Source organism: Saccostrea echinata, unplaced genomic scaffold (genome assembly GCF_033153115.1).
Source record: "Saccostrea echinata isolate AGI-Se365-2 ecotype Australia unplaced genomic scaffold, CSIRO_AGI_Sech_v1 ptg000039l, whole genome shotgun sequence".
Taxonomy (NCBI): Eukaryota; Metazoa; Mollusca; class Bivalvia; order Ostreida; family Ostreidae; genus Saccostrea; species Saccostrea echinata.
Window position 1 is genome coordinate 238,722 of NW_026889788.1, and position 17,166 is coordinate 255,887.

At 33.8% G+C, this 17,166-nt stretch overlaps 2 protein-coding genes and 1 pseudogene across 2 annotated transcripts; 2 read left to right on the top strand and 1 right to left on the bottom strand.

The window, feature by feature from the left end:
- The first annotated feature begins 1,633 nt into the window (after nt 1-1,633).
- Nucleotides 1,634-2,935, top strand: LOC133200389 (uncharacterized). Its single transcript, XM_061336198.1, has one exon. It carries the CDS (start codon nt 1,634-1,636, stop codon nt 2,933-2,935), a length of 1,302 nt encoding a protein of 433 aa, XP_061192182.1.
- A 4,610-nt stretch (nt 2,936-7,545) lies between these two features.
- LOC133200390 (uncharacterized) lies at nt 7,546-8,946 on the top strand. Its single transcript, XM_061336199.1, has one exon. The coding sequence runs from the start codon at nt 7,546-7,548 to the stop codon at nt 8,944-8,946; it is 1,401 nt and encodes a 466-aa protein (XP_061192183.1).
- Nucleotides 8,947-14,847: 5,901 nt separating this feature from the next.
- On the bottom strand, nt 14,848-15,968 carry LOC133200393 (uncharacterized; annotated as a pseudogene).
- Between the last annotated feature and the right edge of the window lie 1,198 nt (nt 15,969-17,166).

Here is a 17,166-nt window from a genome sequence, read left to right on the forward strand (position 1 = left end):
AGGAAAGGTCGAAATATGATGTGTATAATTTCAGGTTTTTTAAAAAATGTTCTGAGACAACTTAGTAAGTAGTAATTCCAAAATTGCAACATCTGATTTTGAAACTGCATTGGATAGGTCATTTAAAAACAAATTTTTTTGGCTTTTATTTATTGTTGTTTTTTGGTAAATGTATATGCCAATTTTCAAAAAAAAAGTTTATCAGATACAAAAAAAAATACAAAAATTTCCGAACATCCCTTTTTCTTTCAAAATCATGTGAAGAATGTTGATTCAAATTTGCTTTCACAAAGAGTTCACTATTTTTCAATCAACAATAAGGAAAACATGTATAATATACACTTTTTAGGTAGCTATTGCCGTCAGAGAGCAAAAACATTTCGGACTCTTTACTCACTCCAACAACTATCTCAATTCGTCAAACTTACAATGTTTGACCGAGGACCTTTTGAAAGAAATAATGCATATAATGACAAACTTCTGAAATTGTTGGACAGTGTGTACACTTTGCTCAACAAAAAGTAGCATGCCCTCCTCTTCCTTTTGGTCTAATTGATATCACAATGTCGGCTAAAGCCAGACAAGTTCCTTTTTATGTTTTAATGTTTTATAAACACAGTCTGGAGAAAGGATTTGTTTTTGGAGCACTTTAAAAACAATACATTTTTTTATCTTTACATAATCCAAAAGGTATTAATGAGTAATGCCAGCATTATTGTAGATTTGAAAAAGTAGTGTATTGCATTACCATTAAATGTAATGCAGATTTCTTGGCGTTATACGTTATTAGCATAACTTTGATTTCACGTAATGCACAGCAATGTATTACCATAACATCAAATATTACCCAAACCTGGTATAATATGATTGTATTTAAGAAAAAAAAACTACATGGATATGCATTGTGTGTCTCGACGTACGCTAGTTTATGAACTGTTAACACATGAATGCATCTCAATGATAAGCCTATGCATGTATTAACTTGACAAGCATATCAAGTAGATATTTAAAACGCAATTATTGCTATATAATGTCTAACTCATTTGTGCAGGCATACGGAAATCTGGCATTTTAAAGGAGCCGCAAACATTGAATTGACAAACTTAAAAAGGGTATGTATTAAAAATGTCACAGTTTTAAAACAAAATAATAACTGAAAAATTACTTTTATGTACACCGATTATGTTATAATTGTTTTTACTGGATGCAGCTTTAAACTTGTCCTCTAATTTTAAAGTCTGAAAGTGACATAATAGTTTGTTAATATCTGTTTAGAATCACAACATTAAAGATCATGACATCAAATGTAGATCCCCTCTTGAGAGCACAAGATGTGAAACGCTGCCAGCTTTGCACTGATAAAGATAGAAAGTCTTTAGCTAATATAGTTTGTAACACTTGTAATGTCAGCCTTTGCGAGGACTGCGTAGGTCATCATATGATGTCTTTTCCCACTATTAAACATAATGTCGATACTTTTGAATATAAAAATTCTGAAATCGTTCCACCACAGTGCAAACTAGATGGACACGAAAAATGCGACAAGTTCTGTTACGAGTGCAATTCTCCAATTTGCTTCAAATGTACTACTTCCGGATCACATGAAAATCACACAATAAAACAGATTTCTGACATGTGCAACTCAAAACAGGATATCATAAGAAAGGACGTACAAAAACTCGAAAGTGAACTAGCACCTGCCTTTGAATCCATTTTCTCTGAAATAGAGATTATGGAATCGGATGTTTTGAACAAGCATGGCGAAAGACGACAAGCAATAACTGAATTTGGAAGAAAATGTCACAAAGTTGTAGACATCGTTATGACGAAGTATTTAAGCGATTCAAAGGAGATTGAAAGAAGGGATTTGGACTCAATCAAATCTTTAAAAGCTAAAATTCAGGACCAAAAATCATCAGTTAAATCAGAAATACAAGAAAAACATTCAATTCTTGAATCTAAAGATGCATTCAAACTTGCTAGTTACACATCCAAAAACAATGAGTATAGAGACGTTCCCTCTTGGTTTGAATTGAAGATTCCACCATTTCATCCAAACGAACTTTCAGAGCTAGCATTATTTCAATTAATTGGAGAAATTCCTGAAACAGAAAAAACGTATATTAGAGGACATGTCTTAGAAGAACCTGAAATTGTTGGTACAGTGAGCACTGGTAATCATGAAACAAACAGAGTGAACTGTATTCCAAACACTAATGAATTTTATGTTTGTGGTGTCAGTGAAATTATCAAACGTATGAACACAGAAGGGGAGTTGCTGGAAATGATCACAACTAAGTCCAAAACATCCCCATCAAATTTAACTGTCAACAGAGAGGGAGATTTGATATACACTGACGTGGATGATAAAAATATTTACATTGTGAAGAATGGACAGATACGGTGCCTAATCAGACTTTTCAAATGGACTCCAAGAGGCATCTGTAGTACCTCATCAGATGACTTACTAGTTGCCTTACTATTAAAGGGTGACACAAAAATAGTCCGTTATTCTGATTCTACCGTTACACAAGAAATTCAATACAAAGATACCGGCGAACCTTTATATCATGATCCAGCATCTATGGAAGAAAATAAGAACGGTGATATTGTGGTGTCTAACTGGGCTACAAACACAGTAGTAGTGGTGAATAATGAGGGAAAGTTCAAATTCGAATATAAGGGAAACCATCAAAATAATTTGGAAGATACATTCACTCCAGATGGAGTAGCCACGGACAGTATGTGCCACATTTTGATTGCAGACCGTAATAATCATATAGTTCATGTCATTGATCGCAACGGACAGATACTTGTATACATAGACAGCTGCAATATACAGTATCCTTACGACCTCAGTACAGACAGTAAAGATATGCTCTTTGTTGCTGAATTCAAAACTGATTTAGTGAAAGTAATAAAGTATTTAAAATAATGAATGGTGAATTTAGTGTTGCACGTGGTATACTCAACGTAATTGTATACATGAACATGCCATATATACGTGGGAGGTTTTAATGCTGTCAGAGAATACTACCATACCTAATTCCGTTAATTATTGATCTATGCTATTTTTCATTATAAAGTTCTTACAGAAAATAATTAGTTCTTGTTATAATGAAATAAACATACCATCTTTGGTATCAATTAAATTTGATGATGAAGCTTTTATAAATTTTCCATGGAGGGAGGGGTTTTAGAAGTACAAAGAATAAATGTGTTATTTATTAAGGATAATAGCCGAATCAAATATTTTCCATCTATGAGAATAATTACTTTTCGTTAAAAGGATTTTGTTTAAGAGCAAAATAAAAAAAACATTTTTGTTTGTAAGAATACAGAGTAACGGTACATAATAAAGCATACTCAAGGCGTATTTTTTTCTCTTTATTTGCATTATTGTAATAGGGTGATATTTTCAATATATTTATGATTAATAAATGATACTAAAAGTATATTGTGTTTCTTGTTGTTTTATAATTATTTCACTTGATCATCATCTACATCATCATCATTTTGTATATATTTAGTTGAAACACAATTGGATACACATTCCTGTATTGCCCTATTCTCCCTTGGTTCTTTTATTGTGCTATTCATTGATCATTAGTTGACTTCTTCAATTAATGACTTTTTGGTATTTAATGCCTATGGCTATTTTACCTATGTGGTCATTTTCAGACATGTGATACATGTCATGTGGTTTGAAGAACCAATAGATTTACTTTATATATTTTCCCGCTTTTGGTGAACTGCCTTTGTTCATTAGAAAGTTAGATTCCTTAGAGGAAAGTTCTTATAATATATAATTATGTAGTGACTGTATCTATGTGAAGTCTGCCATATTTGAATTATCCTGACTGACCTGAAAGATGCACTGACAGATAGTAAGTGCACTCTATATTTTTTTATCTTGATTAATATCTGATTTAATATTTCTGTAAATTATCTAATTTATGCATTTTCTATCATTCATGAGTAAATTCAATTGATTTGATCATCAAGTTTATTTCTTTTACTTTTATCATTCGACCTTAGTAATTTATAAATATCAGTTATCAATTTCATTGATGGGATCTGATTATTGATTCTGAAGTTATATAGTTAAACTATTATTTACAGTTGATATGTAGTATACCCGAGACTTGATTCAGGCAGCTTATTGAGTTTAAGCCTTGTTCCATAAACAGGTGATTAATTGATAAGCATATGAAATATAATACTTTTATCATAGATAAATGTAATGTGAAATAGTTGCATTGAAATGTATATATTTATGGAGTAATATTGTATATGCATAATATTCATTATCAGAATTAATGTTTTTAATATATTTTTAATGCAGTCAAGGGAAATAACTTGTAAAGTACTTTAAACTTTAAGAAGATAGCAAGAGTTATCCTTCTTGTATTATACATATTCCCTTGCAAGTTTATTGTTGATTTTTTATGCTCAATATTGTTTATTCCTATTACAGGGCTTAACTATAACTACAACTATTATATTATCATTGAGTCCATCCATATCAACACTGAAGTATTTAATAATAAATGATGAACCGACAAGTGGTGTGTTATTCGTCACTAAAGGCCACTACTACATTTGGCGCCCACGTTGGTTGTTGATGATGGACGATGCCTACACAAGATGAAGCTGATGAATGATGGTCTACATCTACCTTCCTCCTTGCGAGAGCTATAGTGAACAGTGTCAGTTTTGTGCTTGCTGACTTAATTTACCCTACATGCAGTAGTGATCAGCACTGTGAACTGTGACTTTATATTGTGACTTCTGTGTCATTGACTCCGTGGTGATTCATTATTCCACCAGTGGTTGGTAAGACAATCTACCATACAACACTTGTTTACCTAACCAGTATATAGATAAGAGTATTTGTATTATCTGTTGTATATAAACATGTATTAGGAACAAGTATATTGAAAACAAAACATTTGTGCCCTGTCCTTATTGTACTGGTAACTGATATAGTTTCATATTGAAATTCTTTCAAAATTGCTCTTTACTAACAACTTTGCACTGCACTGCATGCTTTATTATATTTGACAATTGTTGACTGGACTGAACAGATGCTGATAGAGCTGTGGTAGCTGTGGCAGATGTACATACTAGGCACAGGTAAGGTCCCACCCCATGCCCTTCTTAGTTACATGTACATGTACATTATAAAGACACACATGTATATGATAGGTCATACATACACGCATGTACGTATGTTGATCAAGTGAAATATTGTAGGTGTTTGACAACAGTAAGGGTAGCTATAGATAACATGTCCGTCTGTCTGTCGTAGTTAATATTTGAAGTGAATATCAAAGTATACTGAATTTTTTTGCATTGGGTACAGTAAAGATTGAGTATCTCCCACACCTGCTCACTATATAGATAGTATATTTGAATAAGACTGCCATTATTTTATTATTTCATCTGCTCATTTTTCATTTTCATTTGATTCATTGTATTTAATTTTATTGTGTATATATATTCATTTTGTTGTCATTGCCTTTTGAACATTTTTCTATTGTTGTTTGTTTCTATTTTGTATACATAATGTAGACCAAATTGCAGTGAACTAGAGTTATTGCCCTTTATTCAGAGTAATTTTGATATATTTATCAGTTACTTATTAAAGTTTCTTTAAATTTTTTTTGACATCTCTTTTATTATTTTTTTTTTCTTTTTGAGTTACATAAATTGATTTTTCTTTCTATAAAATTACTTGAATTGAAATTATTTTATTTGATTTTTTAAATTTAAATTTCATTACTCTCAATTAGAATATTGTATTGATTGGTATTTGAACTAAGAGTGAATTCATTGGAAATTGATTAATTGGGATATGTGATTTATTTTGAAATTTTTGTTATGTAATTAATTTTTTTGGAAATTCCATTTATTTTTTTATCTGTGACATTTATATTTATATTTTTTGTATAATTTGATAAAAATTTAAATTTTCAAAAGTTTCTCTGAAATTGCATTGTTTACATTGGTGATATTTATTTTTCTGTTCATTTGGCAAATCATTCTACATTTTTATTTTTTTATTTTTTTTTTTCAAGCATATTTCATTTTGATTTTTTAAAAAATGTTAGTTTGACTTACTGGCAGGTATATTCAAAACAAACATTCTATTATATTGTAGCATGTATATTGTATATGTGATGTGAATCAAAGTGACACAATCCATTTTGTGATGAGAAAAGTGAAATTTTGAAATCAGTGAAATCAGGGAAATATATTGAATTCAATTCAAGTGATACATGTGAGTGAAATTTTGAAGTGAATCACTACATTGGAAATTCAAATTCGTTCTAGGATTGTGTATTCTTGGAAAAATTCATCATGGCAGATATTACAGAAGATGAAGCAAAGAACATTATCAGTTCTTTTAAAGCCTTGAAGTTGAAACCCAAGGCAGATACACCTCAGGATCTTCAGGCATGGCTACAAGGATTTGCTAGTGCTAAATCACCTACAGTACCTACAGTGAAAACTGAAATTCAGACGGATGTTATAAAACACTACACAGGATTTCCCAAAATTTCAACATTCTCTGGTTCATCAAAATGTGAAACATCCTATGAACTATGGCGTTACGAAATCCAGTGCCTTGCTAAAGAGAAAGTATACAGGGAAGACCAAATCCTACAAGCAATTAGAAGATCAGTGAAGGGAGAAGCTGCTAATGTGATCATGAGACTGGGTCCTAGTGCAACCATTGACACTATTATACTCAAGATGAACTCTATTTATGATACCATTGAAAGCAGCCAAAAAATCCTAGGAAAATTCTACAGTGCAGAACAAGAACCTAATGAGACTGTATCAGAGTGGGGTTGTCGGCTTGAAAACATCATCAATAAAGCGGTCCTCCGAGAAGAAGTAGAAGCGGGAAAAGTGGATGACATGTTGTGTCATGCTTTCTGGTAAGGACTTCGACCTGATTTGAAGGATGCATCAGGATACATACATGACAAATTTTTATCCTTTGATGAACTGAGATCAGAACTGAGAGCTATTGAAGAGGATCATGATCATCGGAAAAAGGCACAAGTTAAAGCAAGTAAGGATTCAAATGTGATGAGTGCAATACATACAGAAAAGCCCACATCTGAAATGGATGAAGTCAAAGGAATGTTACAGAAGCTGACAGCTGAGGTACAGCAACTGAAGGATGAGAGATACAGCAGACCACAACAATTCAATAGGAAAGATAACTACAGTGGAGATAAAGAAAATCCATATTATTGACAAGTCTGCGCCACATCAACTTCAGTTTAGACCACAAGGACGAGGAACATACAGGGGTCAATGTTCAAATAGAGGTCAAGGATCATACAGAGGTCAAAGTCTATACAGAGGTCAAAGAGGAGTTTATAACACACAGCGACTCCAAGGAAATAAACCTAACCCAGTTGGACCAAATGGTTTGCCCATATGTTTTCGATGTGGTCAAGAAGGACATATCCAGTTTGGATGCAGGATAAAGACCTTTATACAGCAGAAACAACCTTTAAACTCACCATGGCCGGCGTTGAGAGGCAAACACTAGGCCAGGAACATGGAACACAGAGCCTCAGAAATCATCCAGAAACAATACCGGGACTGATGGGAGAACAAAGTTTAATACATATTAATATCAATGGTGTGGAAACAACTGCCTTATTGGATACTGGTGCCACAGTGTGTACCATCAACACAGATTTTTATGAGACTTACTTGCGTGATCTACAAATATTACCTCTAGATGATATACTTAAGATCAGATGTGCTGATGGTGGAGTTATGCCATATCTAGGATATGTGAAAGTTAACATCAAAACAACAGATATAGATGCGACAACAGACCATGAATGTTTGATGTTGGTAGTTCCAACAACAGAATATAGTCAGAAAGTTCCTGCGATAATAGGCACAAATTTTATTCAAAGTATGATGGCATCTGTACAGGAACAAAGAGGAAACAGATTTTTACAGCAAACCAGAATGACAACACCCTGGTATTTAGCATTCCGATGTATAGCCATTAGGGAAAAAGAACTAAATCGCAACAGACATAGACTGGGTATAGTAAAATCAGCTGAAGAATACAGTATCTTCATTCCACCAAATAAGGAAGTTAAAATATCTGGATACATAGATCATCAAATACCATACCATCCTGTTTGTGCCATATTACAAGCAACTAATGGATCTGTGATACCAGATGACCTTGACATCACACCATCTTTAGTTCAATACAAATACCAAGATAGTAATCTAGTGGAAGTCAACATTAGTAATGTGACAACAAGAACTGTTAGGATTCCACCTAGAGGACTTTTATGTGAACTACAACCAGTGATGATCGAGGAAGTACAAGCCAGTGCTGATGCACTCACCGAAGTATCCCCACCAGACAAAATAATGGATTCACTAAAAATCTCTAATAAATTCCTGTCCCATGATCAACTTCAAGAATCCTACAAAGTATTAAAGAACAACAAAGACATATTTTCAACAAGTGAAAGTGACATAGGCCATAGTATCAGAGTTCAGCATAAGATACATCTGAATGACGAGACACCGTTCAAACAGAAGCACAGACGTATTCCTCCATCAATGTTTCAAGAAGTTCGTAACCATCTACAACAGTTACTGACAGCTGGAATCATAAGACGGTCAGAATCACCATGGACCAGCAACGTAGTATTATGTAGAAAGAAGAACGGAGAGTTACGTATGTGTGTAGATTATAGACAACTTAACTCCAGGACTGTAAGAGATGCCTATGCACTACCAAGAATTGAAGAAATATTGGATTCATTAGGAGGCAATACATATTTTTCAGTCCTAGACATGAAGAGTGCATACCATCAAGTTGAGGTTAAAGAAGATCATAAGCAGAGAACAGCGTTTACCGTGGGGCCACTTGGATTTTTTTAATACAATAGGATGCCTTTTGGATTGGCCAACGCCCCAGCGACATATCAAAGATTAATGGAGGATTGTCTAGGCAACTATCATCTTAGCTTCTGTTACATCTATTTGGATGATTTAATTATATTTTCAAGAACATTTGAAGAACACATAGAGAGATTAGAGAAGGTATTTCAGTGCATCAGGGAAAACAACTTAAAACTTTCACCGAAGAAGTGTGCTTTTTTCATGGACAGAGTGAAATATGTTGGACATGTGGTTTCAAAAGAAGGGATAGAACCAGATCCAGATAAGATAGATAAAGTCCTGAACTGGTCTAGACCAACTAAGCCAGATGAAGTTAGACAGTTCATTGGATTTATAGGCTACTACCGCCGCTTCATCAAGGATTTCACAAAGATAGCAAAGCCACTTAACGAATTGATGCCACCAACATCACAAAAGAGTAGAAAGAATTCTAAAGCACCACCTTCCTGGAAATGGGGTACAGAACAAGAGAAGGCATTCCAGCAACTTAAAACCCAATTATCATCACCACCTATATTAGGATACTCTGACTATGAAAAACCTTTTGAACTCCATACAGACGCCTCTCTTTCAGGATTAGGAGCAGTCCTATATCAGGAACAAGAAGGCCAAAAGCGAGTTATTGCCTATGCAAGCAGAGGTCTCAGTAAGTCAGAAAAGAATTATCCTGTCCATAAGCTGGAATTTCTTGCCTTGAAGTGGAGTATTTGTGACAAGTTTAAAGAATATCTCTATGGACAAACTTTCAGAGTCTACACTGATAACAACCCTCTTACATACGTTTTATCTACAGCACATTTAGATGCCACAAGTCAGCGATGGGTTGCCAGCTTAGCATCATACAACTTTGACATCATCTACCGCCCTGGAAAGTCAAATAGAGATGCAGATGCATTGAGCCGTTTACCTGGACTCCCTAGCAATGAAGAAACATGCATCACCAGTGATTCAATACAGTCTATTTGCAATGCTATTGAAGTGTCTCCATATGCCGAATGTTTCACAATGTCAAGTGATGCTGTGATTGACCAACCATTACCCCAAGTAGACAAACACTTTGATGTCATAACTGCTCAGTACAAGGATCCCATTTTGAGTTATTGGATTCCTTTCATTAGAAGCAACACTAAACCATCAAGGAATGAGATACCATTTAATCCAGACCATATGACCATCTACAGGAACTTTGACAAACTTCGAATCATCAATGAGACTATCTACAGAGAAGTTTTTTTAGACAACATCAGGAAATATCAACTGCTTTTACCATCAAAGTGCATACACACAGTTATGAGGTCACTTCATGATGAGATGGGTCATCCTGGCAGAGACAAGACTGTATCATTAGTCCAGGATAGATTCTTTTGGCCCAGAATGACTGCTGATATTGAGGATTATATTCAAAAATGCAGTAGATGTGTCTTCAGAAAATCACCAGACAATCAAAGAGCACCTCTTATAAATAAAACTACATTTCAACCAATGGAACTAGTATGTCTGGATTTCTTGACTTTGGAAACATCAAAAGGTGGATATGAAAATGTACTAGTTATAACTGACCATTTCACCAGATACGCCCAAGCCTACCCAACGAAAAACCAAACAGCCAAAACAACAGCTCAGATTCTTTTCAACAACTTCATTCTACATTATGGTATTCCCAAGAAAATCCACACAGACCAAGGAGCAAATTTCGAGAGTAACTTAATCAAAGAACTTTGTGAACTTATCGGCATTACCAAATCACGCACAACTCCTTACCATCCTATGGGAAATGGGCTATGCGAGAGGTTCAATCGCACTCTCCTTAAGATGTTGGGAACATTAAGACCAGATCAGAAACATGATTGGAAACAACACATAGGTCCCATAGTACATGCTTATAATTGTATGAAACAGTCTTCAACAGGACATTCGCCTTTCTTTTTGATGTATGGAAGAGAGCCTAGGTTACCGATAGATTTTGTATTTAGAACCAATCCATACGAAGACCATGAAAGTATGCCCCAGTACATCAAGAAGTTGCGAGATAAACTAGACACATCCTATAAACTGGCTCAGCAGTATCTGAAAGATTCCCAAGGAAAACAGAAGACGTATTATGATAGGAAAATTCGAGGAGCTATTCTTTCCAAAGGAGACAGAACATTAGTGAAGATAGTAGCATACGATGGCAGACATAAAATAGCTGATAAATGGGAAAGTGAGCCATACATAGTATTATCTCAACCAAACCCAGATATACCTGTATACAGAGTCCAGAAGGAAGATGGTACAGGGAAGATACGAACACTACATAGAAATCTGCTACCAATATCTTTCATCCCAGAGGACAGAGTCAACATTGCACCAAAACCAAAGCCAAGGAGAAGGAAGTCAGTAGCTAAAGTAGCTCAAGAACCAGTACTTACCACAACTGAGCCTGATGTCGAGAATTCTGATTCAGACAGTGACCATGATGTAGGAATACCCCACATCATCTTAAGCACAAGAAGAGTTAATGGGGAGATGAACCCTGGCAGTGATGCTGATAATGTTCATGCATCTACCCAGGAACCACAGAAAACTGACCCAACTCCATCTGTATCACAGACAGATGAAGATACATCAACAGAGGAAAAACAGCCGGCTGGTCAGGAAGATATCCAGGATCTGGATGAAACACATGAGAGTCCTGATAGTGAAAGTGATGAAGATACCCGGGTCAAGACGCCAGTGCCCCAGACAAGAAGATCAGCAAGATTAAAAGCACAGCCAAAGTGGATGACATCAGGGGATTTTGTCGTGAACCAACACTCAACAGAGAGTCAACCCGATTGGAGGTTAAAGGCGGAGTATTTAATGAATACTTCTAACAATTCTATTTTTAAAGGTCATGAACATAAAATTGTAGATAGTATTTTAAAGCTTTTAGTTGATACATAAGTCAAATACAAATAGGACTGTATACTTTGACAAGTATTTTTATGACAATTTGCTGAATTCAAATATTTTTATGACAATTTTTTGAATGATGGAACATCATTCTCGAGCAGGGGGAGGGTGTAATAGGGTGATATTTTCAATATATTTATGATTAATAAATGATACTAAAAGTATATTGTGTTTCTTGTTGTTTTATAATTATTTCACTTGATCATCATCTACATCATCATCATTTTGTATATATTTAGTTGAAACACAATTGGATACACATTCCTGTATTGTCCTATTCTCCCTTGGTTCTTTTATTGTGCTATTCATTGATCATTAGTTGACTTCTTCAATTAATGACTTTTTGGTATTTAATGCCTATGGCTATTTTACCTATGTGGTCATTTTCAGACATGTGATACATGTCATGTGGTTTGAAGATCCAATAGATTTACTTTATATATTTTTCCCGCTTTTGGTGAACTGCCTTTGTTCATTAGAAAGTTAGATTCCTTAGAGGAAAGTTCTTATAATATATAATTATGTAGTGACTGTATCTATGTGAAGTCTGCCATATTTGAATTATCCTGACTGACCTGAAAGATGTACTGACAGATAGTAAGTGCACTCTATATTTTTTTATCTTGATTAATATCTGATTTAATATTTCTGTAAATTATCTAATTTATGCATTTTCTATCATTCATGAGTAAATTCAATTGATTTGATCATCAAGTTTATTTCTTTTACTTTTATCATTCGACCTTAGTAATTTATAAATATCAGTTATCAATTTCATTGATGGGATCTGATTATTGATTCTGAAGTTATATAGTTAAACTATTATTTACAGTTGATATGTAGTATACCCGAGACTTGATTCAGGCAGCTTATTGAGTTTAAGCCTTGTTCCATAAACAGGTGATTAATTGATAAGCATATGAAATATAATACTTTTATCATAGATAAATGTAATGTGAAATAGTTGCATTGAAATGTATATATTTATGGAGTAATATTGTATATGCATAATATTCATTATCAGAATTAATGTTTTTAATATATTTTTAATGCAGTCAAGGGAAATAACTTGTAAAGTACTTTAAACTTTAAGAAGATAGCAAGAGTTATCCTTCTTGTATTATACATATTCCCTTGCAAGTTTATTGTTGATTTTTTATGCTCAATATTGTTTATTCCTATTACAGGGCTTAACTATAACTACAACTGTTATATTATCAGTGAGTCCATCCATATCAACACTGAAGTATTTAATAATAAATGATGAACCCATAAGTGGTGTGTTATTCTTCACTAAAGGCCACTACTACATTATAAATGATTCTGTCAATTTCAAAAAAGAAATTGATTAATTTCTATGTGAAAATCATATAAACCATTCCACGCACCTCTTCTTCATATGAATACAAAAATATGTTTGCAAATAACGAGGCGCAGTTAGTACCTAAGGGAAATCTGATAGATTGTTTGAGATTGTCCACCAAGACAGAGATAAAAATGTCCTCTAATTTACAGTGGTTCTCCTTTGTCGCCATCAAGCGGCCTCTCTTCTGACAGCAAAAGGAGACCAAACTCTACCAATACATGGATGTTGGTCTTCTTACTTAGCTTGGGTTTGTCTCCTCCATGCTTGATTTATTCTGGTAACAGGAGATAACTTGGAGGTCTAAAGGACTGGGTATCCGTTTGGTTGTTTGTCTCCTGTTTTCTAAATCTTATGGGTTCCCTGCACTTCTACCTTTGTCCGAATCAATGTACCAAAAATGTCTTATGATAAAATAATTCAATGTGTGAGCCCTGACCACTTCTCATTGCCCGATATTTTCAGATATTACTGAGTACATGAAAATCCTTGAAAAAAAAGTTTAAATCTTCTGTGACTACACCTAGGTTATCCTGTTTGTTCGTAGAATCAAGGAACTAGAAAAACATGGATTTCTCTTTACCAGATTTCATTATGCTAATGTATGATGTTAATACAGTTAATACAGATGCATTATGTTAATACAGTGCTAATGTATGATGTTAATACAGTTGATACAGATGCATAATGTTAATACAGTGCAAGTTACTTCATACTTAGTTACCTAAAGCACAACACATGCAAAGCAAGACATATCTAACAAGAAGAATTATTTTAAAAATGCATGTGTGAAAACGGCTGTCAGTGTCAAGCATAGATTGTCAGCCAGATTGTCATTTCATATACATGTTGTATGTCTATTTAAAACAATTTCAATTTTTCTAAAACTCTGATAATTACATCTTATGTAGTATCTAGAACGTTGTCGAAGTTGTATGCTGTCTTTCATCTTCAGTTGGAATCTCATGTTTAAAAACAAATAGTATTCTTCCAATCAAACCATCTTGGTATATCTAAGCATGGGTTTTAGTTGCTACTGTGTTAAAAAGTTTAAGAATAAAATTCTTTCAACAGAAAAATTTGTTGACCATTTATATATATGTGATAAATGTGAAAAGTTAATTATATTTTCATGTATGCAATGTGTGTTATTTCTATTTAAATGTTTGATACGTGATGATATTCATTGTTGTGTTGTGAAGTGCGTTAGTGTAAGGGAGTACAATATTTAGTTAGTATAACTTGTGAAAATGGTGAGGGGTAACATAGGTTACAACCAATCTGAGCTGTGGACTCCGGACGAGACAGGTGTCAACAGACTTCCGTATACATCCAGGGTAAATTCACAACTGGCTTGATATGGTATTTCAGTGATCAGCTGATCGTGACGTATACAAATATATATATCCCGAACCCGAACTATTTTATAATACCTTTTATTACTACATTCCTCCCCATTTTAACGAACCCCAAGGTATGGCACAAATCAGAACATCAGACTTAATGCCATTTAAATATAAAAGCAGTATACTGTACGTACATATATATACAATTTTAAAAATGATTACACTATACAATCAACATTACATTTGTAATGCATCTTTGAAGTCTGACAGTAAGATGTCATTTCCCTTCTCATTCATATGTACCCCATCCCTTTTAAAAAGTGTTCTGTTTTTCCAATATATTTTATGATGAAATCTTACTCTCCCTCCCCTTTCTTCCAGGAATGATCCTAGTTCTTTATTAATAATCATTTTCTTGTTTTCTCCCTCCCAGACTTCAATTTTTCTCCAAACTCTTCTTGACAGCAGTTTAGAATATATAAAAATTGTATCTGGAAAATTTTCCATGTATAAAGCAATGTCATTTTTCATTTTGGTTATAAGAGGAAGAGGACTTGAAAAAGAGATGTCATTAGATCCTAAATGGATTATAAGAATGCTTGGGGTTATATCCTTTGTAGCAGAGTGTAGAGTTTGAGTGAGAGAAGACCATTTCATGCCTCTTATTCCATGCCATTTAATGTTGCAATTCTGTAAACCCATGTCAGTCGAGTGGGTGTCAATTGATCTTTGATGGGCCCAATAAATAATGGAGGATCCTATTATAAGTATTTCTTTGTTTTTGTTAAGTTCACATTTTTGTAGAACCTCAACAGGAGGGCTGCTAATGTCCAAAAGAATACTGAGTATTTTCCAGTGTAATAGACTTGTAAAATTTTGTGCAGGGTAAAGCCTGATGTTGATGTGTTGCATCCAAGTAATATTTTATTTGTACTATGTCATCTTCTTGCCAAACTGTTCCTAAACATGTGGAAAAATTTTCATTTGAATTTATAAATGATATCACTTTAAATTTGTTGAATCTGTTGATTAAAGTAGATATTTGTTCAACACATATTTGGCCATGAATGTAAGCATCATTTCTACAGTTAGTGGCGTCATCAAAATGTGCTTTTTCTATATGTAGTCTTAAAAACTTTTCCTGGCTTAAACCTAATTCACATATCCAACATGGTGTTTTTGGATAAAGAAACCAAGGAATATGTTCTTGAATAACATTTCGTCGAACATGTGTAAACTTCGAGTTACAAACAGGGCACTTTTTTTCCTTTTTTACCTAAAGTGGAACCTTGCACAGGGTTTGGTTGAGGTTCTTCTTCATAGTCAGGAACAAAATGATCTCCTAAGTCTGACATTTCTAAAACAATTGTACTCTACATTTAATACAAGTTACTCTTAATATATAAATTTGTCAAAATATAAACCACTGGCACTAATTAAGTAAAATGAAATAAATATACAATTTAAAAAAAAAATCGGTGTGTGTATTTATCTATTAGTTTGATTTGTTTGTTTGTTTGGGTTTTTTTTTATTTTTTATATATAAAACATTAAAACAGTTAATAAAGTTGATAAAACATGTTAGTTATTTAAAATTCACTTGCACTTCTGCTAATTTAATCCTGTACGAGGGGTGATCAAAAAGTTCGCGAACTATCTCTATATTTACAAAACTACAATTCAGATCAGAATGAAATTTGGCACACATAAAGTCATATACACGTTCTATAAATAGCAGATGATATGTAATGTTTTGCTCCATGTTTGTGACGTCACAATGTGAAAATGACGTCAATATGTAGGTCACTTGTGACAAAAAATGGTTGACTCAGTCGTATTCGAGCATTGCAGGGCTGTAAAGTTTAACGTATATCTTGGAAACCCCTTTGCAGTAGGATATAATAATTTGTACAGGGTTCATGAAGACAAAAGACTTGCCAGAAGTTCAATCATTAATTGGATTGATTGTTTTAGTGAAGGAATGGAGATGGTTAAAAATGATGTTTGTTCTGTTGCCCAGTGAAAGCAAGCTTGGGAAGAGATGTGTTGTTGGTTGTGCAATTTGTTTTGAAAGATTGCCAAGTTATAGTTAAAAAAATAGTTGAATATTTTAACAGTAATATAATTATCAAATCCCTAAAATATCGTTTACTTTAGACTTTAAACATATCGGATATGATAAAAAGAAGGCGGCCATATTTTATCCACATTGGAAAAACGACGCTCCCAAGACAGATGACTCGAGTTGTGATGGTCACCATGCTCATTTTGGGAAAGGATATCCTTATCCATCCATCCAATTGCCGAGATTTGGCCATTTCTGACAAATGGACTGTTTTTGTTATAAAAAAATAACTTGCATTGTAAGAAATATAAGACTCGGAAAAATCATTTATCTTCTGTGAACAGAACGCTACGGAGCATGTCACGTGACCGCCTGGATCACGTGATTCGCGCATGGGCAAAACGGTGGCAGATGTGCATTAAAATCGGAGAGGACTATTTTTAAAAATAATAAACATTGAAACCTAATTTTATTTCTTATATGGAAGTAAT